This window comes from Equus asinus, chromosome 10 (genome assembly GCF_041296235.1).
Source record: "Equus asinus isolate D_3611 breed Donkey chromosome 10, EquAss-T2T_v2, whole genome shotgun sequence".
Taxonomy (NCBI): Eukaryota; Metazoa; Chordata; class Mammalia; order Perissodactyla; family Equidae; genus Equus; species Equus asinus.
The window spans coordinates 44,333,062-44,361,038 of record NC_091799.1 but is presented as its reverse complement, the minus strand read 5'-3'; the positions used below and the strand labels follow the sequence as shown (position 1 = coordinate 44,361,038).

Sequence of the window (27,977 nt, the reverse complement as noted above, 5' to 3'; positions counted from 1 at the left end):
TTAGCTCTCGGAACTGATTTGATGTTTTCCCAAAGGCCTTCACCTCACGGCCCTGTGGTTCTATAACCTTATAGTTACAGATTAGTGTGACATCCCGAAGACTTCCCTCACCATTTCCCCTGTCAGAGATGTCCGCTAGAACTAACGTTTTAAATACGCGATTCAGGAAACAACAATCTAGGAAGTTTTTGCCTTCTCCCACAATCCTTCTAAAACTTCCTTTTGCTTTGAAATTTTAATTCTTTCGATATTTTAAAAATTGATATAAGTAGTCTTGTTTGCCACTAAATGAACTGAGGGAAAATGGGAGGGGGGGATCTTTCTTAACTTTAAGAAAACCTCGGGTTCATGCATAGAATTTTAAGTTTTTCTCTATTCATAAGTTGTTCTCCATCTTTGGATAGAGAACAACTCTTCCATTAGAACAACTATTCTATTCCTCTTCTACCAGAGTTAAGATGGTGGCCGATGTGACATCACCTATTTACTTATTTGACGCTGACTATAAGGTGGCCTCACTTTCTGGAGGTCTGCAAAGCAAACTTAGGGCTCTAACCCTGGCTCTCAGGGTGCTCTCCGAGCCAGGCCATGACAAAGGCTACTTGTCACGCCTCACCGAAGGGGAGACCGTCAAGAATTTACCCAGCTCCCAGGGGTGCCCTAAGGAATAAATAAGATAAAAGTCTGCAGGAAAACTGTAAAACTCCTAGGCCCCATTAGAAATGCTAATTGCTGGCCTCGCTAGCCTATATTTAGATGTTGCAAAACCAGGGAGATCCTCCTGAACTCGGACGCTCGGCTCCTCCGCGGCTTGGGCAAGCGGCCTGGGCTACCCCCGGCCCCGCCGGCCGCCGGCGGGGGCCGACTCCGCCCGATGCCACGCGGTACAGAGCGGGCCCGCCGCGCCCCCGCCCCGACGGGGGTCCCCGCCGCACCGCCACCGCCTCCCGGCCGCGGAGACAGCGGGGCTCCGGCTGTCGGCGCCACGCTGCGCGGGCAGCTGGAGGTGAACACGAAAGCTCCTGCCCCGCACGCTCTCCTCGCCTCCTGCCTCCGCGGGCGTCGGGCTGGCTGGGGCGAGCCTCCGCGGCCCGCCTCGGCCCTCGGGGCCCCGCGGCCGTCCCGGCGCCGCCCGGAGCCCCGCGTCGGGGCGCGGCGAGGTGGGGCCCGGGAGTCTCAAGCCCTCAAGCCCCCTAGGAAGGTCTTACATCAGCCACCCCACATGCGACCCGGGGGAGGGAGGAAGCGGCAGGCGTCCCCCCGCCCCCGCCCCTCCCGCCGCGCGTCTCCCCGCCCCGTCCCTGGAGCCGCCGCGGCCGCCGAGCCGAGCGGCGCCGCGCGGGGCCGAGTCGAGCCGAGCAGCCGCCCGCGCCGCGTCGCCGGTTTAAGCGCAGTGCGGGGCCGCGGCCGGGGGCGGCGGTAGTGAGGCGAGCGCCGCGCTCCAGCCCCCTTTCCCTCCATGGTTTCTCTCCGCTCCCGTGAGTAACTTGGCTCCGGGGGCTCCGCTCGCCCGCCCCACGCCGCCCGCCGCCCGGGACCGCGCCGCCGGCCGCCGCCGCGAGCAGACCCTTCCGACGGCCCACGCCGCGCAGGCCGGGCCGCCTCTCCCCCCTCCGCCCCCGCCGCGGAAAGTTAAGTTTGAAGAGGGGGGAAGAGGGGAACATGGACATGAAGAGGAGGATCCACCTGGAGCTGCGGAACCGGACCCCGGCCGCGGTAAGCCGGCCCCACGGGCGCCCTGTCCCCCGATGACTTGCACGTAATGGTGGCCACCTGCGGGGCCCGGGCCCGGGCTCGCCGGCCCCGCGCGGGGAAGGGCGCAGCTCGCGGGCTCGGACGGGGAAGGCGGGCGGGCGGGCGGGCGGGCGCGGAGGGGGGAGCGCGCGGGGATTAACTCTTTGGCGCCCGCGGGCCCCGCGGCCGCCCGGGGAAGGTGGGGGAGAGCAAACTTTGAGCTCCGCGCCCGCCGGGGTCCTCGGCGCGCGGGGCGCGTGTGCGTGTGGCCGGCGGCGAGGGCGGGCGGCGGGGGTTGTGTAACGCTGGGAGCCATGTTTGCAGCCTCCCGGGATGCGCGGCCGCGCGGAGGCCAGGCCTGCCGGGGAGCCGCGCGGCCATCCCGGCTGGGCCCGCCGGGCTCCGCGCGCCGCGGCCGCCGGGAGGGGCGGGGCGGGGGCTCCTGCGGCCGGGGCTCGCGCTGGGCGCCGGCCGGGCCCTGGGGCTCGGAGCCCTCGCGCCGCGGAGGGGGCGAGCAGCCCTCGGGCGCCGGGGCTCGGGCGGGCGCGGCCTGGCGCGCGGGGCGGGGGAGGGGCGAGCCCGGCGGCGGCGGTGGCGCAACCGCCGCCCCTCCCGGGGCTGAGTTTGAAAAAAGGATGCGGTTCCCGCCATTTTTCAAGACTAAAAATAAAACTTTCTTCCCCATTTCCTTCGCTACCCCGGGCCTGCCCGAGTCCCGGCCCCCAGGGCGGGCGCCGGTCGGCCCGGGCCGACCGTGGCCGTGGCGGCGGCGGCGGCCTCGCGCTAGTCCCGCGCCGCCCGGCGGGCCCGGGGACCCTGCCCAGGAGGCCGGCCCCTCGGTGTGGGCGGGCGGCGGCTCCGCGCGCCAGCGGCCGCCACAGCGCCATGTTGGCGGGCGCCCGTCCCCCTCCGCCGCGAGAGCCGGCCTGCAGGCCCGGCCCGCGGGGCCCCGCCGCGGCCCGGCGAGTCGAGGTCCGCTTTCCCCCCCGCCTCGCCGGGTCTCGGCTCGTCTGGCGGGCGCCGCGCGCGGGGCCGCCGCCGCCTCGTCTGCTTTCGGGCGCTGCCGTCCCCTCCCCCTTCTTAAAAGGGCAACGCCAGGCGGCCCTCCGCCGGCCCGGGCTCCGGGGACGGCGGGCCTCGGCCCCCGCACGTGCTCGAGGGCGGCGGGCCGGGGCCGCTGCGGCGTGAGGCGGCCGGCTCTCGAAGAGTCGCCTCGTTCTCCTCCGCTCCGGCCCTCCCCGCGAACTCGCGCGGCTTCCCGAGGCCGGGCGCGGGGCCATGTTGGCCGGCCCGCGGCTGTCCCGGGGAGGCCCCCGCGTGGTCAGGGCGCCGTGCTCCCAGGCTGCCGGCCTGCGGGCATCCGTCCAGCAGGGTCTCCCCCGTGGGCACGAGGGTTTGGAGGTCGCGGCGTGGCCCCGCTCGGTCCCGGGTTCGGGGCTGAGGCCGGCCGGCTGTCAGACATTTTGTGAGGGCCACGTGCGGGCGTTGGGGAGCCTCGTGGCTGCAGACCGGCGGAATGTGGAGTAATTAAATTTAGCCAAAATTTCCGAAAGAAAAGAAGCACGTGCATCTTCAAAGTGCTTTTAAATCGAGAATTTCGGTTCTTTGAATGGGCTCGAACTAAAACACTTAAAATACTCGGTAAGAGCAGTGTTGCTCCCTCTGGGAAATAAAACGGTTGGTGTTCCCACTATGTGGGATTTTTTTCGTATATGAAATAATTAATATTGCTTTTTAAAATACAGATATATGTGAGAGTTTTAATTTTTCAAGTAATCGACTTAGGCCTTACTCTCTTGTCAAAGACAGGCCAGAGCCCTGTGGCTATTTAATTAAAATTAAATTAAAAGGTCACTATCCACATTTCAAGTGCTCAAAAGCCACAAGTGGCTGCTGAGTTCTGCCTTGGACCGCGCCAGCCTGCAGAATCCACTGGCTTCTTGAGTCAATACCTGAGTCCCGACACCCTGCCGGGCCTGGAAAGCAGTGTGAACGGAGAGCAGGCCTTCCCTACTGAAGCCTCAGACCGCGTGGTGCCTGGTGCCCCCGTGCCCGGGTGCAGGTTAGGGGCCTTGGGCGAGTGTCAGGGGAGCCTGCCAAGATTGGGGGGCAAAGACTCCCCGAGGGCTCCGAGAGGGCGCCTGAGACCAGTGGGAGTTAGGTTCTTAGGAGAATAAAGCTTTGACCTAAAACCGAAGCATTTTCAGGAAAAAAATGCCGTAGAATTTGAAAGAAATTTTAAAAGAGGTGTTAAAAAGTGTTTTGCACAAAAGCATCATCCTTAAGGCAAACGAGTAGTTCCAGGATCCTTTAAAACCAAAGTCCGGGCTGGCCTGGTGGCGAAGTGGTTAGTTTCCCGCGCTCTGCTTTGGCGGCCCAGGGTTCGTTACTTCCCACCCGTCGCCCACCTATGGGCCGCCTACCAAGCCATGCTGTGGCAGGCGTCCCACATGTAAAATAGAGGAAGATGGGCACAGATGTTAGCTCAGGGCCAGTCTTCCAAAACAAAAATAAAAAAACCAAAGTCACCTAGTGCCATGGCTCCTTATGTGTGTTGTGGGGCCAGCTGCTAGAGAACAGACCCTATTCTCTGGCCTGCTAAGGATCTGGGATCCTGCAGGCTTTTGTCATTTGGAGAAACAGGAAGAACCCTTTCTTCATTGAACTACTGCCTGTCATAAGATGAATAGGAGGCTGTTAAATGCGTAATAGTGTATCCCATGATTGACCTCAGTGTCATCAAGTGAGATCTAAGTGTTTGAGGAGGGTAAGTGGAGGTTTGATCATAAATGTTTTTTGTTTTTATTTTGGGGTTTGAAGAAGACCCTGGTAACACTTTACCTTCTTGTGGTCTTTGGCCTAAGTACATGAGATCAAGATAATAGGTTTGCTTTGCCTATTACTATATCCTTATTCCTTGTAAACACAGGTATGCTCATTTCCCTAAGGGGAGACTCATAAAGATAAGTGTAATTCGATTTTTTCCGAGTGCAAAATGGCGTCTTTTTTATCCAGTGTGTTCTCACAGTAGAAAAGATGGCATTTTAAAATAATCTTCATAAAGAATGGTAATCATTCAAAAATATCTTAAAGGCAAGGATAGGAAATACTTTATATAAAAATATTTATATTGTCTGTTACTTCACTCAGAACAAGTTGTACAGTTCTAGAACATACCATATACACCATAGAAATTGGTGGTATTATCAGATGAAAAAGAGACACTGAAAAAGAGACACTGACATGCAATAGCGAGCTATAAACCAAATTTAATTATATTCCCAAACTGGATAAAATGCCTGTTCTTTATGTGGGGCTCTCATCCTTGCATTACACTAAATACGCCACTCTGTTCGGAGCACCTCGTTAATAACTACGAATCAAGGGACAGCTAGCTTTAGATATTGGCTGTGTTTGAGTCTTCTCGTTCAGAAAATTTAGATTTTCCTTAGTTTATGCCTTCTTAAATTTTTTTCCCCAACTTTTGGCATCTGGTGTTGTCTTTTGTGATATAATTTTGAGCTCAATGGGATATTCTCATTGGTTGCATAGCAACTAATTGGTTTTTTTACCCTTGTGTAAATAATACATCTTCATTGAAGAAAAATTAGATACAGATAAGCCAAAAAGTAGTAGATAGAGATAAGCAAAAATAAAAAACAGAAATCTTACACACACACACACACCCCTTTCTACCATCTAGGCATCTGGTGTATAGTCTACTAGAATGTTTTAATTTTTTCCAAATTCAGATGTGTTATCAACGCACATACTATCTTGTTGCTTTTATTTTTGCATATATAATACAGTAATTATCTTTCCATGTCACTATTTATTATTTTTCAGTCTCGTTGTTAATGTCTGCATAGATCATAATTTAACCATCCCCATTGGGTGGTTAGAAGGGTTTTTTGCTGTTTTGAATAGCACTGAAATGAATATCTTGTAACGGGAGTCTATCTTCTGCCAAATGCATTTCAGAATGGGTGCCTTCCTTACCTACCCGCCAGTAGGATATGGGTGTTTCCTTCCTTGGTGCCAACAGTTCTGCCACCTAAACACACTTAAGAACTAATATAAGTTTGTTCTATTGTCATTTTGAAAACATTCTTTTAAAATAGTAATAGGGTAGAAGGTTTGGAACATTGGTTAACTCAGGATGGAAATTGGCAAGGGTGGCAACAGTTACTTTTTCTTTCTACGTTTTTGGGTTATTTCACTTACTACAATAATCATGTATTACTTTCCTAATTAAAAGAATTGATAACTCAAAATGACCTTTAATTCCTCCATGCCTTTTTTCCTCCCTCTTATAACAATTTAAGTGTTATAATTAGGGAAGGTCACCCAACCAGTTGGGTAAAATTGATCTTTTTTTTTAGAGTAGTGGGAAGTGAGTGCAAGCTGGAGAGAATGAAAAGAGCATTGCCTGGATCCCCGCTGTGGCTGCGAGCTCCAGTCCCTGTGACTTGGCTACAATCGTGTTCAACTTTTCAGTGAAAAACTAGTAGAAAACAGTGCTGTTTTTGCTGATCACTATAGAAAGCAGAAACAAGAGTTAAATAAGAAACAGTGTGGATTTTTGGTTTTAGTTTTTAAGTGTTTAAATTCATGTTTGAGAAGAAGCTAGTTTAATTGGAGGATGAGGGATGAAGAAGAGTGGATTTGGCCCCAGAAGTTAAACTATCTGTCTTCGAGCAGAAGGCCAGCTAACTCTATCTTGGACCAGACAGCTCCCTACGTTGCGCACACAAATGTACAAGTTCCTGCCCAGCCGGCCCGCCTTAGATAGTGGCGCTGGGAGGGTTTCGGATTTGTTTCTCCCTCTTATGAAGGAGAAGCTGGGGCCGTTTCTGCTTGATTAGAGCCTCTCGTTTGTTCTGGATCTAGATTGGGAGTCCATGGATTATATGACCCCCTCCCCTGCCCACTGGCCCTGCACCCTCCTCTACAGTTGTTATCTCCCTTGCAAGTCAGTCTGGATGCCCTCCCCACTCGGAAGGAATGGGGGAGAGAGGAGGCTTAGTTATCGCGAATGCTGCTCACACAACGCCTGAGAACGCTTTTCACCAACGTCCTGCTTGGAGCCTGCAACAGGCCAGAAGGCTGCTGATGGCGGGCTTTCCAGACCCGTCCTCCTCAGGCACAGCCCTCGGTGGCGCCTCCCATGGTCTCCACTTTCTGCCATGATTCCCGCTCTGCTCTGCGCTTTCTCCCCAGTGGCTTGCCCTCTTACTCTGCCCCTGGAGCTCTGCTCTGGAGGCAGCACATTTTTTTTTTTTACTACATCCTCAGCCTTCCTGGCAAAGTCAAGGGACATGCGGTCTCTGCTGAGCCGTACAACCCTCTGCTCCACTCACTCCAGTAAATTACCCAGTAAATTCTGGTGCCTCCTGCTCAGGGAGGAAATTAAGGTCCCCGAATTTCTCGCTCTCCCACTTTATAAACTCACCTACGCCTGGCCCCATCCCAGCCTTCTGTTCTCCACTGGAAGAGCTGCCCTACCGCCAACAAGAGTAGAATGATAGCTCTCATTTTTAATATTCATTTTTTACTGCTTACAGTTGAGCAGTCTTTATATTTACTGCCAATTTGTATTTTTTATGGCTTGTCTGTTCTTGTCATTGTTTCTTTTGGGGTGTTTATTTTTAAAATATTTTCCCTTAGGGTAAAAACAGTATTCTCAAGAAAAAAATAAATGCAAATACCTAGAATTTTCATATGTCAAGAAAGGTCACAAAATTAAAAGTCAAATTGGAAGAGAATTTTGTAATAAATGTTAAAAGAGGAGTTGGTTGCCTTTTAAATAAAGAACTTGTAACTCAACAGACTCATTTTCATATTCTTTCACCTAGCAATAGATTGTGAGGAAGCAATCCTAATTACAGAAGAAATTTTACATAAAAAGATATGGCATTATTTAATAGGGAAAATTGGAAAAATGTTCAATAGGGAGGTTTGTAAAGTTATTTATGTACATGCATACACCTTAATTTCTTCAGCACTTAAAAAGTATTCAGAGTTGTCATTTCAAAGTATGTTAAGTAATATAGTTTTATCTCACCTATATTTAAAATCTGCAAGAAAGACTGAAAAAAATATACCAAAATATTGATAGTGACAAACATTAATCTCCTTTGCATTATGTGATTAGGCGTATAATCAGAAAGTAGGGTCCCCTTCTGTCTAAGTTTTCTCTGTGTTTCCTCCTCTGCTCATTCCCCCACCATCCTGCCACAAAGCCTGTGCAGTACTCTGAGCCCTGTGGCCATTTTTCCTCCTGCAACAGTTGCAAAGGCTCTTCCTCATACTGGCATATGGCGGTCACTAAAATAGACGTGACCCTGCCATCAGGAAGTGTGGTGAAGCTTAAAGTCCAGCAGTGACTTTTTTTACCTTTATTTTTTAATTGATATTCTCATCATTGAGATGCTAAATAGTTATATAGAAAAGTCTCCCAGTCACTCATTTTCACTCCCTGAGAAATTTTATTGACATGTGAGAGAGTGAATGTGTGATATGCACATAAATAACAGACCTTCCCTAAGTTTGGTTGTCATCCTACAGTGTATCCTGGAAAGGAGTCCCTTGTTGATGGGCATTTGTTTTCTAATTTTTTCAGTCTTTTTTCAGTAACTTCTTGTGCCTTATTTCATAAGTCTTTCTGGGTGTTTGAAAGGAACGCTTCACTTTTGGGGGTACCACTCGTGATTCTTCTCAAGTCTCCTTTGCAGGATCCCCCAGGATTGGTCTTCTTCCCGGGAGTTTCATCCTTCCACTGCTCCCTCTGCACTGATGACTCCCAGATGCAGAACTATAACCCAGACCGCCCTGAGCTCCAGACCGCCCGGGGCACCTCCACCTGGGCAGCCTGGGGCTCGGATCCCTCGTGGTACTCACTACCTCCTCCCTCGGAAAGCTCTGCCTGCCTTCTTTCCATCTAGCTACATGATTCCTGTTTCTCTAAGCCAGAACCTCATCCCTCTCCATCATCTTCCTTACCCAACAACTAAACCTGCAAATTTGAACTACGTTAGCGTCTTCCTTTTTCTCCCAATTTCGTCTTGATTCCTTTTCTGCTGTTTGGTTCAGCAAACGTGTTCTAACTCACGTTTGAATGCTTTGTGGTAGTTTTGATGACCCTAATTAAAGTGGAATTTTACCAATTGAGAGAAATGTCCGAGAGGTGCTCTCAGCCGGTGATCTGGGAGGCACCGTGGCTACCTCCCTAGTGCCCCCTCACTTGGCTTTCGGCACATTCGAGTGGTGCTGTATTTAAGCATAGAAGATGCCCCAAACCAAATGGAAACATTCTAGCTGTGCTGCAGTAGACTACTTAGGTGAGTGGGCAGGGACAGTTGACTTTTTTTTTCATGGTTTGTTGGTATTACTTTTTTTTTTTAATACAAAAGAAGCACAGACTTGTAAAAAACTTAGTACACATAGGAATAAAGTAAACAGTAAAGGTCCCTGTCACACCCCTACTCCCTTTCCCCACAGGTTCCTTTCTCAGCATTTACTGTGTCCCCAACGCTGCTCTCTACAACAACTCTGTGAGGTGGATACTGTTACCTCCTCTCCACAGATGAGGGATGTGAGGCACAGAGAGGTTAAGTGACTTGCCCAAGGTCACACAGGTTGTAAGTGGCAGAGCCAGGGTTTGACCCCAGGCGTCTGTCTCCAGAGCCCAGCGCTCCTGAGTTGGCCTCTTAAATTTTCAGATGTGCTGGTTTTCATCAGAAGAGGGAAGAATGGCAGAGATATCTAGGGAAAAGCAGAAGGGAGGAAAGAAAGAAGTAAAAGGTATAATGGGCTGCACGCATCCTGAAACCAGGGCTTCTGAAGCGGAAGTAGGGTAGTGAGAAGTAGTGAAGAAGTTCTGGCGTTGTGGGCATCACTCACTCTCTAAACCTTTCTCTGTAAGTAGGGGGAGTGTGTGGTGGTGCAAGGAATGACGAGTAGGTTCTCCGTGAGTGATGGCGATGACTAGAGTAGTATCCTTGGATTCTGTATGGGAGGATGCAGACGTTCCTCGCTCCTTTCCTTGTTTGAGACCCATCAGCATCTCCCTCCCACGTACAAGCTTCATTAATGCTGTTAAACGTGATAGATTTGCTGCATGAATGCCTTTGGCAGTTAAAACTATAATTTGCATTACTCTAAATTGATCAAAACATGTTAAAAAGTTGCAAATCTCAGAGTCAACCACAAAGCAAGAATGGCAATAGGGATTATCAGGGTAGATACTCATATAGTAGCCTGTTTATTAAATAATCAACATTCAGCATCTTCAGAGGTGATCCCCTTGGCTGGATTTGAATTCTGAATCTTAGGACCTCCAAAGAAGGAGGTTTTCTGGCCTGAAAAAGCAACCTCATTTAATATCCAGTAGTTCTATCCACTAGAAATGTCTTTCCCATGTGTAACCCAAATTGATCATTGTTTTGAATTAAGGCCTTTTGCATCTTGATTTCTTCCTCGTGTCAAGATAATTTTAGTAAAGATTAATAAAACTAGAAGTGGAAATGTGTAGTGCAGAAACCTGTCACCAGAATCTCTTAATGATCTTGATAGGAAAAGCGAAGTTTTCCTCTCTTCCTGTGTCAGCCTGCTGGGCCTGCAGCTGGACTCGGCTCTTCTGCGTTTGCAGTTGGTAAAGCTGCCCCTCGGGGAGCAGACTTGGGCAAAAGAAATAAGGGGGATATGATTTCTTCACTCACATCTCAGCTGTGGTTTCTGCCTCTGGAAAGCAGAGTTTAAATCTTTATACCACCACGGTATAATATTCCACCCTTGATACCTATTAGTATATTGTTACTAAAGGCTTACTCCTTTTAATTTATTTATAACTGTGAGCTAGGTCTAAGCAGAGACTGCCCCTATATGTGGGTGTTTTTGCTGGGTATTTATGGTTGGAGTTTTTGCTTTGTCTTTGTTTTCTGTATTTTTTTTTTAAACTTGTCCCCCCCGTCCCGTCCTTTGTCATCCACAGGTTCGAGAACTTGTCTTGGACAATTGCAAATCAAACGATGGGAAAATTGAGGGCTTAACAGCTGAATTTGTGAACTTAGAGTTCCTCAGTCTAATAAATGTAGGCTTGATTTCAGTTTCAAATCTCCCCAAACTACCTAAATTGAAAAAGGTAAGTACTTTTTCTTTAACGATAAAAGAGAACCATCCTGGGAAGGGAAAAATAGATGATTTTACCTTTAAGGAAGCATTTGGTGTCCTGGGCAGATCTGGGATTGAATTCTAGCTCTGTCGTTCCCTGATGGGTGATCTTCTGCAGGTTCTTTCATCTAAGACTCAGTTTCCCCACCTGTAAACTGGTGCTACCACCTGAGCTTGCAGAATTGCTATGATGTTTGGAAATAATACATGTTAGATGCTCAATAAATAGTAGATATGAAGAATAATTATTTTGTGACTAATTTATCCCTTGCTAATTGTTATAAATTTGTTGTTATTAACTACACTTTGTTCTTAGTAAGCTCTGGTTTAGGAACCACGGGCGCCTCCTATTCCCCACGTTTTATGTTTGTTAAGGGCGAGTTTAAAGACTTTTCGGATTTGTGGTCTATGATAATTCAAACCCGTTATGTAATTCTTAATGAGTAGGAAGTTTACAATGTGTTGTGACTACAAGAAATTTTGTAACCGAGCTTCTCTATTTCCCTAACCTAGCTCACGGCCCATTGATAGTGCTTTATTGGTCTAATTATAAACCAATCACTGTCTCCCTCCAATTCTCCCCGGAAAAAACAACCGCAAGAAAAAAGTGTTTTCTCATGTCTTTGCGCATTTAACTGTCAACCCCAGAATGTCAGAAGTAGAAGAAATTTTGGTCTTCTAGCCTAGCCCCTTATTTTATGGGCATAGCAGGAGACCCAGAAAGGTATAATAATTTGCCTAAAGCCACCCGCAAAAGTAGTTCGCGGTAGAGCCAAAGCTAGAGCCCGTATTTCCTGTTGCCTAGCCCAGTACCTTTTCCATTACATATGAAAAGGACGTGGTCATGTAAGCGTTGCAGAATTCTCCGCTCTTTGGGTATTCGCTTTATTAGGGAATTTAACTTGAACCTTTATCTAAAGAAAGGTACACAGAAAGAAATCTGTAATCAAATTTAGGCCAAGGGTAGGTAGGCTGTTCCTGTATCTTGCTTGAGTTCTGGGAGGGACTTGGTTTTTGGTTAAGTAAATCAATTAAAAATCACAAGTGATTTTTACTTATTTGCCGCATTTAGGTAATAAATGCTCGGGCAGTTGGCATGAGTTTCAGGGTGACCTTGTTTCCTATCAGAAAGAATCTGTTATATTTAAATTTGTAGGGGGCCGGCCCCGTGGCTGAGGTTAAGTTCGCAGGCTCCGCTTCCACGGCCCAGGGTTTCTCCCGTTTGGATCCCGGGCACGGATGTGGCACAGCTCATCAGGCCATGCTGAGGCGGTGTCCCACATGGCACAGCCAGAGTCACTCACAACTGGAATATACAACTATGTACTGGGGGGCTTTCGGGAGAAGAAGAAAAATAAAGAAGATTGGCACCAGATGTTAGCTCAGCTGCCAATCTTTAAAAACATAAATAAGTAAATGAATAAATTTGTCATCTTTTCCCTGTCTTCTGATAAGTATCTACTTTAGAGGTTCAAGTGTAACCCTTTTGTGTTTGCATGCATTATCAGTGACATCAGAGGCCCTGATTAGCCCACTAGACAACTGATGGGTGGCTTTTTAGCGTCTATCTACATAAACTTGACGTTAGCTTATCCCTATTATGTGTTTTCTGTTCTGTTTTCCTAACGTCCTGATACGTTTTCCTGAATTACTGTGATCTGTGTGGTCACCCCTGCTGAGAAAGTCAGTGTCTCGGTGACTGTCTATCTAGAGGCTTTATCACTCCCTCGGGAGTCTTGTTGGTCGCTTACTTGGTAGGGTTAGTGAGGGATGAACAGAGATCTGTCCACCAAACCTAAAGGCAGTTTGGATGTTCTCATTGCTGATATGGACTTGATTTTCTCCCTACCCTAGAGCACAGATTGTTTTTTAACAAGAAGCAGGTTCTGAAAGGAATTTTAGTGTATAAATGTCAGAGCTTTCCTAAATTTACACATTGATTTCATTTCAAAATAAATATGCCACTAAATGCTTTGGCGGATTGTCTTATCTCTACTCCCTAAGATGTTCATGTCGGAAGGATGTGAATATTGAATATTTGTGCTATTCTAATCAGCCAAGGGAAATAGTCTCTTTTTATTTTGACTTACTAAAATTTCAGTGAAACTAACGCTTGAGTCTTTGTTGATTATAGTCTTGTATTTTTAAATCTAGACCATGACTAGATATTTGACTGGAATATCCCACTGGAAGGAAAAAATGTTTTGAAGTGTTACATTTCAGTACAGTTGAGTTGTTTTTTAACCTATTCTCTCAACGAATATTTATTTAAAAGTTCCTCTATTCTGCATTATGCAGTTCATTTCATTGCATGCCAAAGACTAAATAACATGAAGTTTTCATGCTATTCCACATATATAGCATGATAGGGAGCACATGGATTCTTCTGAAGCTAGCCTGCCTGGCTTCAGATCATAGGTCCTCCGCTGTAACAGCTGTGTGCTCTGGGGCAAGTGACATCGTCTCTGTAGTTCATCTTACTCATCTGTAAATAGGGGCAATAATTCCACCTACCCCATCGGGTTATTGTGAGATTGATGAGCTCATGTGTTTCTAGTGCTTGAACAGTGCCTGGCATTTAAGTACTATGTACGGGTTAGATACTGTTACCCCTGTTCTTGGCACTTAAAATAGAGAATTGAAATCAGCTGTTTGGCCTAAGTTTTCTCATCTGCAAAATGAAAAGTTTGAATTGGATGCTCTCGACCATCTTATTTTTCCAGGATCCAGTTTCTTTCCCTCTGAGATTCTAGTACTCTGTGGTGAAGGCTTAGCCCTTCCTGGGCACCCCACTCGCCATGCTTCTTGACCTGCAGCTAAGAAATTAGAGCAGGTTCTTGCAAAGGCTACTGCCAGGTTTATGCAAGGAGTGGCCTCCTGGGAGTTGGTTTCGTCAACCCTCAAAGCTGGTGCCCCCCTCCCTTTCCTGAAGTCATGGAGCACAAGGGCTTGTTTGTGGCCTGCACCACTCCTATAGCCTTCAGAGGCTTCCAGATGTGCAAGCCCACAGTGTGTCAGCACTGTACACAACCAGATGAGGTTTCAAATGGGCATTGCAAGCTTTGCTTGGCACACAGAGTAGGCTGCTTAGAATGCATGGGCCATTTACCCTTTCTGGCAGGTATAGAGTATTACAACTTCTCAAAGAATTCTAATTTGCTTTGACCCACTTTTTAGGTGAGAAAATGTATTCACTGATTTTAGGGGCCAGTTCTTGAGCAAACTGTTATAATTAGCAGCTAGTTAAAAAAACACAACTCTTTTCATCCTATCGTGTCTCTCTCCCTTGCCCAAAATGTGCTAGGATCTGTAAACTGCTTATTTGGATTTAATCAAACAAAATGAATACATACCCTAATAAAAACAGAGATCATTGAATTTTGATAAGTATTTGAATACTATATGTGCTATTTAGAACACCTTAATGATATGTGTTTCTCTGTGTGTGTGTGTGTGTGTGCGTGCGTGTGCCCGCCCTGTGTGCATTTTCTCTTCCAGCTTGAGCTCAGTGACAATAGAATCTTTGGAGGTCTGGACATGTTAGCAGAAAAACTTCCAAATCTCACACATCTAAACTTAAGTGGAAATAAACTGAAAGACATCAGCACCTTGGAACCTCTGGTAAGTAATTGAGAATTTAGAAACCAGGACTTATTGGTCATTTTCATTTTCATATTTCTTTATAGTGAGGGGAATGATTGGAAATAATCATTGATTGAGAAAGTGGTGGTTTTTTATTATAATGCTTTTTCTAGAAGGAGCCCAGTTTTAAAGATGAGGGCTTGTCTGGTTATGTGTGTTCCTGTGGCTTTGCTCTCTCTGCCTGATTATTGTGGCTTCCTTCAAAGGGGAATTCTTTTCTTTTCTTTTTTGTCCTTTTTAAATTTCATATGTTGAAAACCTTAACCTTAAACATCTATCTGAAAATTTTTTCTCTAGACTAGCCAGGCTTTTCTGTACTTTTATACTTTTACAGAAAAAGCTATTTATATTGCGTGGCATATCTGAATTATAAATGGAACAGTCCAAGGACAGCTCCAGTATGTTTTGGATCTTCTAATTCATGATCTTGTGTTCTAGCTGCATCACTGTTGCCTAAAGTTTTGCATGGGAACCCCCAAATCCTCCTCAGTCTTACCTACTGGGATAAGCTATGGAAAGTTAAGCAAGTGCCAATTGGTTTTAGACTTGCTGTGTGACCTTGGGCAAATTGCTTCTTCTCTCTGGGCCTCAGTTTCCTCCTTTATGAAGCAGGGAAGATAATAATCCCTGCCTTACTTGCCTCACTTAGGAGTTCTGAGAATAAAATAAGGTAATGCGCTTACTTTGCTTTGTAAGTTGGGAGCTGTGCTAATGGAGGGCCAGTCCATGCAGAAGTCGCAGTGGCCAGAAAAGAGCTTCTGCAGGCAGGGGTAACACGGGCTGTGGGCAGCCACCTGAAAATGTGTCTGAATTCAAGTTTGTTAAATGACTGATTTCCCTGAATATGACATTCAACAAATTTGGCATGGAGGTAGAATTCCATTTACTAAGGCTCTTGGAACTCAACCTTGTTGTCTACTACCCAAAGAAGCCTGTGGTTTCTTTCTGTTTTTTACTGGTATACATAGTATTTCCATGTGACTTAACTTGCAAGCATTAACGGGGAGAGGGCTGTGCTGCAGATAGGAGCTGTCTTTCAGGATCCAGAAGAGCAGAGCCCAAGAGGAAGGGCATCTTTCTCTGCTCTTCTGATGTCACAATATAGTCAGTATTTGGATTTCACATCAGCTCTACAGAAAGCTCTGTTGGTATTTTAAGGGAAGATAGAATTAAATTGTGACTTCTTGTTATGAAGAGGATTTCCTGCCAGAACTATAGGATCTTTTCCTCCTAACCAATAATTGAGGCTCTGTTCCACTGTAGATTTAATGACCTTTTACTGAGTCCCTTTTATGTTTCATGAAGTGTACCTTGTTTAACTCGTTTCCCAGAAATGTTTGGAGCCTCCTTCTCACCTTTGCTGTCTTAATTTTGCCCATTTTTTCTGTTTTAGGTATACCCAGATACTTGAGCTCCCTCATTTTTCTAGTTCTATTTTTTTCCTCCAAACCAATTCCCATATCCAGTGTTGAAGCGAACATCAAGTTTTGCTGTATTCGGGGATATTAACATTTGCCCACTGTATCCTCGTGTAACGTAGAGAAGAGAGAATGACGGTCCTCCTTGCAGAGATAGGAAACCAAGTTCCGAAAGCTTAAATACTCAGCAGCCACAGGATAAATGGCAGAGTAGGGTTTCAAAACCAAGTCCACCATTCTCTCCACTGCCCTTAGGACCTGTTCTCTTTTTACCTACAAATTTTTTCCATACCCTAATTGACCTAGCTGGCAGTTCCAACAGGAGCACCAAGCTAAGTGATGAGGATCTCCCAGTCAGACGGGCTACACTAAGCCTTTATTATGTGTGAATGACAGGCCTGTCAAATCAGGGTCACTGTAAGCATTGGAACCTCTTTTTTTGAGAACAACCTGCCACGTAGTATTTCCATGCTAGATCACTGGCTGTTGCCTAATTCTCATGGCAACCCAAGTCCTCTTGATGTTTCGTCAGAAGCCTTGGTCAGTGTCCGGCATGCAGGCAGGGCAGAAGCAAACGTTGTCTGGGAGTTGTTTGCTTGGGTGTTCCTGACCTGGTCAATGACATATGAGGGCCCTTTGGTGGCCGTGAAAGTCTCAGTGCTCCTGGGACGGTGAAGAATGAGAAATTATTATTGTATTTACCATTTTTGGAGGATCTCTTATGTACTGTACACTGTAGAGGATGCTTTGTGTATGTTATCTCATTAGTAATCCTCAAAACATTACTGCAAAGTGGATAGAAATAGCATGGCCCTTGTTACATGTGAGGAAGCTGAGGCTTGGGAGAGGCTGAATCCCTTGTCCAGAGTCACACACTTGGCCAGCCAGTGACAGGGCCACAGCGCTGCACACCCAGGGCTATCTGGAAAGACAGAGCTCCTGCCATTCTCCTGAGCTTGCTCTTCAGATTCCTGGGGGTGCCGGGTGGGTCTCCTGAAGTTACAACTTAGAGTAAAATAAAACCGTAGGCGAAGGTGAAGGGGGGAGACGTTGGGTCCATTTTGGCTTCTGAAAGTATTCAGCGGGGAGAAACGCCATCCTCATCCTCATTAACCGCGTACATCTTGAACACCGTCTACGTTGAGCCCAGTGCTTATAGTCAATGCAATGATTGTGAATGCCTCTGCTTGCTACAGGGACATTAATCGAGAGACAAAGAAGGCATCAATTCAAACGTCCTTGGACACCTTTTTTAAGAGACCTGGGCCATCCAAACCATCCCCCAAAGCCCTTCTAAATTCTAAGAAGGCAAGCAAAATTATTGTTAATAAAATGTTTAATGTTTATTATGGCTAGCCTATTAGTTTTAGGCCAAATTTCTGGTATGGTAGAGTTGTAATTTTTTTATTTTCTTTTTTAACAGTATTTACACATTACATTGGAATCCTGAATAATCTAATCTGTGTGTCGTGTATTTTGGGCCTTAAAGCACAATTTTACTACTTTACACAGTTCTAGAGTACTGCAGTTATTTGGGATTTTGTTGTTGTTTGCTTTCACTTCATTTTCTGGTATATTGTTTGGAATGTCCAAATGATTCATAATGGGTCCTTTCTCACAAAGTAGCCAGAAGTCTCACAGACTCAGAGAGTCTCGGAAACAGGAGGGCCTTGGAGGCCCTGTGTCCTGGGATAGTTGACAGAGCAAGAGGAGGGGCCTGGGGCGCCCGAGAGCACTGAGGATCGGGGGTTGGGCACGTGTTTGGGCCTCCATTCCTAGGGAGTAATTTTGAGAAACAAATGGTTCATTCCCTAGAGCAAAGAGTTTTTTACTGAGCCGCTTTGAGAAGGCTGCCTAAATTTACTTGCTGTTCTGTCTTCGCTGGTATAGAGTCGACCTTTTTATGAAGAGATTAGAGTTCCAGTATGCTAGCTAGTTGTCTGGGGTGGTGTTTTTTTCAGCATTTTTTCCCTCTTTGGCAAGCAACCATACCTGGGAGGGAACATAATCTGAAAGCTACACAACATGAAAGCAGTTCCCCCATGATGAGAAGGCTGGGGACAGCCTTCTTAAGACCTCAGGGGACTGACTTTGATGCGCACATGATTTGATCCACAAACTCTTGGGTCATTGTGCATTTGTGTTTCGAGGGGCGCATTTGCCTGTCGCTGTGACCCTGCTCTGTGTTCCGAGGACTGCGCAGTGAGGACAGAGCAGGTGTGGGAACTTCCTCCTTGATCAGGAGGATAGAGGCTGTGAGTGCGGGCTCAGCAGCCTTCCTTCTAAAGGACCAGGGAGTGGATCTTTTAGGCTTCATAGGCCAGCCAATCCGTCACAACGCTCAGCCTTACCCTTGTAGCACGAAAGAAGCCACACATCATACGTAAACCAGTGAATGTGGCTGTTCCAGGAAAACTTAATTTATGAAAACAATCAGCGGGCCAGAATGGGCCAGCAGACCATCGTTTGCCAAGCCCTGCTTTAGCGTGAAGATTTTCAAATCATTTTGTAATTCCCCAGAATTACACAGATACCCTAAATCCTGGAGACTGTTTTTGTTTCATCTGCATTTCTTCCCAGCTCCTTGTGAATGTTGAAATAGCTTTCCCAATAAAGCCTCAGAGCCTTTAAACACCAACATTTTTTGCGACTTACTTCATACGGAGATATGAAATTTTTTTGGTGAGCAAGATTGGCCCTGAGCTAACACCTGTTGCCAGTCTTCCTCTATTTTCTATGTGGAATGCCCCAGCATAGCTTGATGAGTGGTGTGTAGGTCCGTGCCTGGGATTCAAACTGGGGAACCCCAGGCTGTCGAAACAGCACACAAACTTAAACACTACACCACAGGGCTGGCACCCCTTTTTTTCTTCCTTTTTTTTTTTAGTACTACTTCCTTAGAGGTTACCAAGCTTTTTCTCTTGCTTCAGAACCATCAAAAGTTCGATCTGTGAAGCTGTGTAGTCATATGCCCTCCGGGCTCGTTGCCTCTATTCTACGAGGCACCAGGCCGCATAGCGCTGCACGTTTGTGTTCACTCTTTATAAAAGGGGTCCCCTCTTCCCCTCCCTGTGAGGGTCTGCTCTCCCTCCTGTTGCTTTCTCCTTATTTGTCTCTAACACTACCTCTGCCCTCCCAGTCTCTTAATTCACCTTTAATCAAAACTTAATAGATGTAGGATTGAAATAATAGTACATTGATGTAATAACATGAAGATCTGAGTAAAATGTAAAATACACATTTTCCTATCCCCATTGGCTGCTCAGAATCTCTTGCGCCAGGTGTTTAGATCTTAACTGTTTTAGATAGATGAAACTGAGGTTCCAAACAAAGGAGATAATGCAACAACATTTCAAGGTACGGTAAATCAGAAGAATTTTATACCAGAAGGGTCTGGTAATAGTGTCCATCTTTTCCAAAAGAATTAAAAAAGAACACGGGATAGTGCTTCCTGCTTCTGAAGTTTGAACTCTGAGCCCCCTCCTTTGCGCCAGCCAGTCTCCCCGTAAAGTTTGCACACCACCACACTTGGTGCTGTGTTATATTCCAGTCTCCAGCCTGGCACATCTCTGTCTCCAAGGAGGGGTCTCAGGCACCTTGAGATGGATTGATGCCCCTCATACGGCCACCCTAGCGCATGAAGACAGTGCTTGACACCAGCACGTTCTTACTGGCCGTTTGATTACTCAAGTGTTCACACTTAGCTTTGAACCAACTTTATTAAGCACTGTTTGTCTCATACTGTGAAAAGATCCAGTCTTAATAAACATTATTTGAAATTCATATTTAAGACTACTAATGCTGCCAGGAAAAGACAGTTCTCCGAGAGGGTAGATGTGGGAGGGAAGGCCTGACAGAGAGAGGCTTGCAGTGTTGTCCTGTGCACAGGGCTGAGTGGGTGGCAGTTGATTGAATGTAGAGCCTAGAGTTTTACCTCTTCAGGAGATGGGTTTTGTTGCGTATGTTCCTTTGGTTTAGGAGGTGTGTTTTTTGATCCCTTTCTTCAGAAAAAGTTGGACTGTCTGAAAAGCCTGGATCTGTTTAACTGTGAGGTTACTAACCTGAATGACTACCGAGAGAGTGTCTTCAAGCTCCTGCCCCAGCTGACCTACCTGGATGGCTATGACCGAGAGGATCAGGAAGCCCCCGACTCGGATGCCGAGGTGGACGGTGTGGACGAAGAAGAGGAGGATGAAGGTGAGTGGGCGCAACATCCAGTGAGCCTAATTTCTGCCTTTCAGAGGTCCTGAGAAAGCTACTGAATGTTCTTGCTATTGAGAGAAATAATTTACATCCATGCATGTGGGCATTTCATTAAATTTGGAGCGAGGACCTCTGTTTAATTTTGATAAGGTCTTGGGACACTGAAGCCTTCAAATGATTCAAAATAAAAATGGTTCGTCAGCTAATTAGTCTTGAATTCGGAGCCTAGAGACCATAGGCTGCTCCAACCCATTGAAGTACTTGTGGTTTACAGTTTACTAAAAGGACGTCGTCTCCTGCCTTCCTCCTAGATGCTCCTTTTCTCGCTTACTGCCTACTTATCCTTACAAGCTTAGCCTTGGCACCACTTCCAGGGAGCATTTCCAGACACCAGTGGGCTAGGGTAGGTCCCTGTGCGTGCTGGCTCATCCCCTTGCTAACCTCTCTCCTAGCACTTGTCGCACTCTGCTATTCTCGTTCCTTCCAACTATGCTTCTTCTTGGGTAGAGATTGTCTTTTATCTCCTTATTCACACTTAATAGGTACTTGGTACATGTTCATTGTATCCTAATAGGAATAAAATAGGTTTCCTGCCTTCGGTATATGACCAGAGATAAGAAGGTAATGATTTTAAAGTACTATATGATACATTCCATTTCTCATTAGTAAGGAAAATAAGCTCTGGCCCTAATATGGAATTCAAATAGAGTTTTTATTTTTGACATTGATCAAGGTTTTTTATATCTAGTTATCTTTAAGAATCTTTGTATATTTTCTACCCAAAATATCCCTCCGGAATTAGCTCGTGCTTTCCTTACACAGTGACTCGTTGACTCTGAGTCACTCTTAGGATGAATGGTTTCTGGCCTCGGAGTGGCTTAGAGGAAGCCGAGTGATCAGTTTTCACATCAAAATGAAGAAAACTTATTCTCCTGTAATTCCTGATGTTGCTGGAATTGGTGGTATTACTGTATTTGAAGCACTATTTTAAATATCTCTTTTCTTTAAAAATAAAAATACAGGATAGAAATGGTTGAGAAAAGTGGAGGAGGAGAAACATCAGGCAGCTTGCGTGTGATTAATGGTGTAGTAATCTGGAAAATTGCACATTCATTTTGTGGCAGATTTGGGACAAGGCCACAGCATACGGTAAAGTGAACACAGAGTAGGATGCCTCCCTTGTTCCAGATGTTTCTATCACTCACTCACTCCTGAAAACCGTTCATCCCTCTTGGCTGTTCAGGCTCCCCTTGGACAGGTCGAATGGCTGCGTGTGCAGGAGCCTGTGGAGACTCCTTGGAGGGCAGAGGGCAGCTCCTGGGAGCGAAGGGCAGTCAGGCACAAACACCGGAGCATTGCTTTTGTGCTAGGCACTGTGGACAATAGTTTTGAAAGAAAAGAAAACAAACGTGGTTCCTGTCCTCTTGGAGCTCAGTGTCTACTAAGAAGAGAAATGTTAAATGATCATAACTAAAATATTCCCAAGTGAGCAAAGTGTGCAGGAGAGGAGCAGCATCAGGTGCTTGTGTGCGAGCATGTGAGCTGAGAATGGGAGGGCCAGCAAGTCGGCCTGAGGAAGTGCTGTTGAACTGAGACTGGAAGGTTGAGTCAGTGTGAGCCCCGTTGAGAATACAGGAAGAGCGTGCCGAGGCAGGAGAGCGCAGTGAGCTCGTGGAGTGGGAGAGGCAGGGACTGCTCGCCTGGGGGCCTGCGCCACGTATGGAGACGCAGGGGGCGGTGGCCTCCATCACCCTGCCTGTCCCGGGTGTGCACACCTGCCTGCCACCTCTGATGGGGTCCCCAGGTTCCTGATTGGAGCAGCTGGTTTTGTGGTGGTACCCTTACCTCAGCGAAGGAGCTTAATTTGATTTATTGGTAGCTTTTTACTATGGAAAATTTCAGTCATAGACAAAGGTAGAAATAATAGTAAAACTAACTTTCACGTTCCTGTCATTGAACTTGAGCACTTCCTGGTCCATGGCTGATCTTGTTTTATACATGCACTCCCTCAGCCACTTGCCCCTGCCTAATTCTGAAGCGAGTCCCAGCCATTGTATCATCCCAGCAGTACGTATGGTAGTGGACATCCAGCCCGCCAGGACGCCTGGCCTTCAGCTTTGTGGGACTCTTGAACAGAGGAACTGAGCTGCAGCAGCTCAGGAGAAGGAGGGTGATGGTGCTTCGTGGTGGTTTCTGCTGACATTGGTGTGGCCCAGTGTTCGTCCTGTGCACCAACCCAGAGCTCCCTGGCACCTTCCCAGGGGTGGCCTGTGGACAGCAAAGTAGTTAATGAATTCCATGTGGACCGTTTTCAGAAGGAGAAGATGAGGAGGACGAAGAGGATGAGGATGGTGAGGAGGAAGAGTTTGATGACGAAGAGGATGAAGATGAAGACGAAGATGGAGAAGGGGAAGAGGACGAAGATGAAGTCAGTGGGGAGGTGAGTGCAACTCTGCTACCCATTTGTAGTTACAGCGAAAGTGTGGATTTCAAAAAAAGAAAAAAGAAGGAAAAGGCCTCTGAAGAAATTAGTATACTTGTGAATAAACTGATGTCAGTCTGGTTGATTTAGCTCTTGTCCCCCTTTTGGTAAATACTAACTGGAATGCTTGCTGAATGCTAACTAGACACAGGGCTTGGCTCTGCAAACTGAGTTTTGATCCTTTAACTTTGGGAGGAAGCAGTAGTTGAGTATTCATGCAGAGGGTGAGAGAACTGGAGACGCTGAGAACTGACGTGTCTGTCTGTCCCTTTGTTGCATTGAAGGGAGGGTCTGTTTGCCACGTCTGAACTTGTTCTTGTGTATCAGCTGCATTCAGTAAGTACTTTCTCTGCTGTGCTAAAGAGTTGGATGCAAAGTTAACTAAGAACATGGTCCTGCCTGCACGAGCAGCTGGTCTAGTTTATGAGACGCCTGGTGAAGCAGCGTCTCTGAGGAGCCCAGCACCGCAGGACAGGAGAAGGGGGGACTTAACTCTGACCCGCAAGGAGGTTTGTGAAAACAGGCAAAGAAAATTAGATGGCATCAAAAAGCATGTTCTTTTGTAGTACAAAAGTAAGGCTGGGTATTTGTATAATCTCATAGGTGTTTAATGAAATAAGTTCTGGAAGGAAGATTTTATAAGAATGGGAATATAGAAATCTTTGTCCAAACTTGCTTTGAAATTCAAGATTTTAAAATCATTTCTTGAATTATCCATCATAAGTTGTATACTAATTAAACATATCTGGCAAATAAAATGTTTACTTTTGAAAAGCAGGTATTTTTCCAGGGGAAGAGTCACCCTAAGCTAACACCTGTTGCCAATCTTCCTCCTTTTTCTTTTCTTCCCCCCGAAAGCCCCAGTACCTAGTTGTGGATAGTTGTAAGTTCTTCTTGTTCTTTTGTGTGAACCACCACCACAGCATGGCTACTGACAGACAAGTGGTGTCGTTCTGAGCCCAGGAACCAAAGCACAGCACACCGAACTTTAACCACTGTGCCATCAGGGCTGGCTTGAAAAGCACTTTTTGGGGCCAGCCCTGTGGCCGAGTGGTTAAGTTCGCGAACTCTGCTTTGGTGGCCTAGGGTTTCGCCAGTTCGAATCCTGGGCACAGACATGGTACTGCTTGTCAGGCCACGCTGAGGCAGCGTCCCACACACCACAACTAGAAGGACCCACAACTAGAAATATACAACTATGTACCATGTATGGGGATAAAAAGGAAAAATAAAATCTTGAAAAAAAAAAAAACACAAACAAAAAAAAGAAGAGCACTTTTTTAAAAGAAAATTTTAAATTAAGCTTATAAGAAAAATCAGCAGATCCCAGTACATCAAAGTAGATGAAAACAACATAACAGTTTTCTCCTTGATGGATTGTTACAATTACTGGCAAATTATAGTTTTCTTTGTACTTCTCAGCTTGGCAGAATTAATGTAATAATGGCGTGCTATTTACCATTCTTTAGGAGGAAGAATTTGGACATGATGGAGAAGTTGATGACGATGAAGATGATGAGGATGAGGATGAGGATGAAGGTGGGTTGGATGCATGCACTTTGGTTCTCCTCAGTTAAAAATCAGGGGGAAATATCCATTAATTTAGAATTTGAAACCACTCAGGAGAAAATAAAAGGCCCTTGGGCCTGGTGATCTTCACAGGTCTAACAAGGCCTGTCAGTGTGTCTGTGCTGGTGCAGCTCGCCTGCTCTACAGCGATTAATAATGCCTATGTGAGTGCGGGCGGCTTGGTCCTCAGTCCCCACACTTGAAATGTGTTTTTAGACCCTGTCATTTGGGTTACTGCCAGGCATGAGATTTCTGTTTTGGAATTCTTTCATTAACAAAAGCCTGGTGGCACAGTGGTTAACTTCACACATTCCGCTTCGGCGGCCCCGGGTTCACCGGTTTGGATCCCGGGTACAGACATGGCACCGCTTGGCAAGCCATGCTGTGGTGGGCATCCCACATATAAAGTAGAGGAAGATGGGCACAGATGTTAGCTCAGGGCCAGTCTTCCTCAATAAAAAGAAAAGGATTGGCAGCAGATGTTAGCTCAGGGCTAATCTTCCTCAAAAAAAAAAAAAGAAAAAAAAGAAAAGTCTTACTATTGGATTGTAGATTTTGCAGGATATATATAAATAGCACCTTTCCAATTTTATCAGTGTTATTCCTTTCCCCACCACAACAAAAACCAGTGAAACATCTACTTATTTATTATTCATTGAAAGAACAGCTTCTCCCACTTGTATAGGTTTCAGAGTACCAGGCTGCTTCCTGTGCTTTCCCATTGATTCATACTTTCTCAGCACCTGTTCTCTGTGCCAGGCATTGGACTAAATTTACATGGCTAAAACAATGGTTAGGACCTGGTCCCTGCCTTCAAGGAGCTTTTTGGAACATAATTGAGTGCAGATTTAGTCAATTTCGTTGAAATAGCCAGAAATTTTTACTAGTTGAAAAAACAGAGTGATGTGTAGGTCTCTGTCCCGCATACCAAGGATTCGAAGAAGTCCCTGCTTGGTTGATATGAACTTGCTGTCGTCTGAGTCCTGGCGTGTTCCAGGCTGACTGCTTCGTGTTGTCTCACTTCATCTTCAGAATAACTTTCATGAAGTCAGTACCATTGTCCCCATTTTACGGACGAGGGACTAGGCTTCAAGAGGTTCAGTGGCCCATGGTCACTCGTTAGTGAGCCTGGCTCCGAGACAGCTCGCTCACTCCAGAGTCCTTGCTATGCATTGTAATAACTGCCGATGTCTAATTGTCAGGACTAGCAAGTATAAGGAAAATAAGAAACATCTGGGAGACAGCCACTTCAAATTGAGAAAACTGGGTTACCTTTGCTGTGATTTGAGGCGCTGCTGTGCATTTTGCCCTTCTTGGTTCCATGGCCACTATTTATGCTTTTATAAATTTATACCTCTTAATTAACAACCTGTTGATCTAATCAAGCTTACATTTTTTAAATCTCCCAACCATCAGAACATTCATTGTTGTTTACCTCCGTTAGCAATAACTTAGGCAAAATGCCTTTCCAGTTGTCTCAAAGTGGATTTTTGTTATTGTACAGAGGAGGAAGAAAGCGGGAAAGGTGAAAAGAGGAAGAGAGAAACAGATGATGAAGGAGAAGATGATTAAGACCCCAAATAACCTGCAGAAAAGAGAACTGTTCAGTATTGGTTGGACTGCTCATGGATTTGGTAGCTGTTTAATAATAATTAAAAAAAGGTAGCTGTGATACAAACCCCAGGACACCCACCCACCCAAAGAGCCAAAGAATAGTTCCTGTGACATTCCGCCTCCCTCTGTTTAGTCCCTCTTGGAAATCCACCACCAAGTTTGGGGACTTCACCCCAACAAAATTATAAGCGTTGTTAGGTTTTCGTGTCAGACTCTTGCTGTGGCGTGGATAGCTGTGATTGGCGAGTCAGCTGTCTGTGGCTACCAGTTACACCGAGATTGTAACAGCATTTTTACTTTCTGTACAACAAAGAAGCTTTGTAAATAAAATCTTAACATTTTGGGTCTGTTTTTTCATGCTTTTCTTTTTAATGAAATTTTTTTACATTAGGACATTTTATGTGACAACTGCCAAAAAAATATTTTTAAGAATTTAAGTGAAATAAACACGTTCCTCTTTGGTAAAGCCTAGTTGTATGCTTACATTTTTAAACTAGACTTTTAATTGTAAGCTCATGTTAAAACACACTAAAGAATGGTTTCTTTGGCGTTTTTATATTAGTGGTTGTTGAGGGGAAATGCACAAGTGTGTAGGATGTTTAGTGTTTAAATCTAATCTTCATGTTTGATGGCGGTGGGAGTGAGGCAGATTTTTTAAAAATAATGTTTGAAATTCATTGCTCTGGAACCCATGAAAGTAATGTTCGATTCAAATAATAGATGACTTAGGAAAAGAGGGTAGTATAAAGGAAAAGATTTTACCCCGAGTCCGGAGAGAACTGAATTCTAGTTCTGGCTCTGCTGCTGATTTCCCGTGTGACCTTTTGTTGACCTTTGGGTCACCTCAGTCTGGAAAATTGAGGGGGTGTGACCAAATGGCTTCTGAAGTCTCTTGCAGCACTGATAGTCTGTGACCCTCACTGACAAGAAGGTCCGAAGAAAAAAATGGGCTTTGCACCAAGGCTGAAACATGTCGGATTTGACTGACAGGTGAACAGAGTATGGCTTGTGACCGAGACAGGCGCACTAAGAAGGAGTGACGTGTGAAAAGCCTTCCCGGGGAGCGGGTGGGCACTGCCTGAGGTCAGCTCGGCTTCTCCAGGAGATGGAAGTTTCTCTGTTCTTATGATCTTCAGGGTATTTGGGGGAGGGTAAGGTGCTCTGCAGTCTGCATTCAGTGGCTCCGCCATTTAATTGACGAATGACTGTGTTGTCAATAATATTTTTTGCAGTGGAAGATTTAAGGATTGTTTTAGTAAATCTTAGCGGTAAGCTGCTGGAATGAGTGGGGGTTTTATGCGCGTAAAAATAACGTTAAAGATTGGAATCTAACTTGACTTTATATCTAGAAAAAGTTACCTAGTGTCAGTGGAGCCCCCACTTCATGTACTTTAAAATTGATGTCTCTTCTAGGCTTTAAAGTGGAGTTTGCTTTTTACCAAGGAAATTTAAGAAAATTGAATTTGATTTCTGGTTTAACAGGTATTACTTGATTTTCCCCAACCCCAAGACCTTATCTGCCATTTGGCAAAGCTCAGATACATTATAAAGCAATTTCTTCTGTAGCCTAGATGTCCTTAGGCTTTGTAGATATTGCCAAATATCAAACGGTAACTTTGGATGATTATTTTTCCTGCTTTTTCAAGTTTACAGAAGTTTCCAGAGTCTACCAAGCACCTAGGATATGCCAGCCTCCTTGGCTGGGCAAGAGGGAGGGGGGTTGGGATGGAGACAAGCCGGCACTTGCGGTAACTAGTAGGGAAAAGAAGGCACAGACATGGTAATGATATTTACTAGGACCTAGACCAAGAGGCCAGGTAAGTGTTAGGGTAATTCAGAGGCTGGAAAGGTGGCGTCCAACTCGGAGGACTGGGGAAGTTTCCAAGAAAGGAAAGTATTTGAGTCACACATGCAAATATGAGCAGAGTTTAGAAACAGGAATGGAGAAAGGAGGAGGGAGCATGATGAGCAGAGGTCAGGTCAGAGGTTGGGGACTGCTGAGGGCATTGAGATTCAAGTAGGCACGTTTGACGAGAATGAGAAAGACTAGAGGAATGGCAGGTGAGACTGGGGCAGTGACTTGGGACCTTGTCCTTCAGGGCCCGAAGGGCAAACCTTTCTTGTGCCCTCACTTTGTAGAGTGT

At 46.0% G+C, this 27,977-nt stretch overlaps 2 protein-coding genes across 3 annotated transcripts in view; one reads left to right on the top strand and one right to left on the bottom strand.

The window, feature by feature from the left end:
- The window catches only part of HEMGN (hemogen), a 79,100-nt gene that overhangs the window by 41,719 nt on the left and 9,404 nt on the right, over positions 1-27,977 (bottom strand). The window lies entirely within an intron of this gene.
- On the top strand, positions 1,288-26,176 carry ANP32B (acidic nuclear phosphoprotein 32 family member B). The gene is made up of 7 exons (XM_044779159.2): positions 1,288-1,716; positions 10,727-10,876; positions 14,404-14,526; positions 19,973-20,162; positions 22,484-22,608; positions 24,120-24,189; positions 25,724-26,176. Exons 1-7 carry the CDS (start codon positions 1,663-1,665, stop codon positions 25,789-25,791), a joined length of 780 nt encoding a protein of 259 aa, XP_044635094.1. The 5' UTR covers positions 1,288-1,662; the 3' UTR covers positions 25,792-26,176.

Excerpts from the sequence above, each read along its gene's own strand:
- ANP32B (XM_044779159.2), top strand. The coding sequence starts at position 1,663 with ATGGACATGAAGAGGAGGATCCACCTGGAGCTGCGGAACCGGACCCCG. Across the intron at positions 10,877-14,403 it reads AACTACCTAAATTGAAAAAG|CTTGAGCTCAGTGACAATAG; the intron begins GTAAGTACTTTT and ends TTTCTCTTCCAG. Across the intron at positions 24,190-25,723 it reads GGATGAGGATGAGGATGAAG|AGGAGGAAGAAAGCGGGAAA; the intron begins GTGGGTTGGATG and ends GTTATTGTACAG.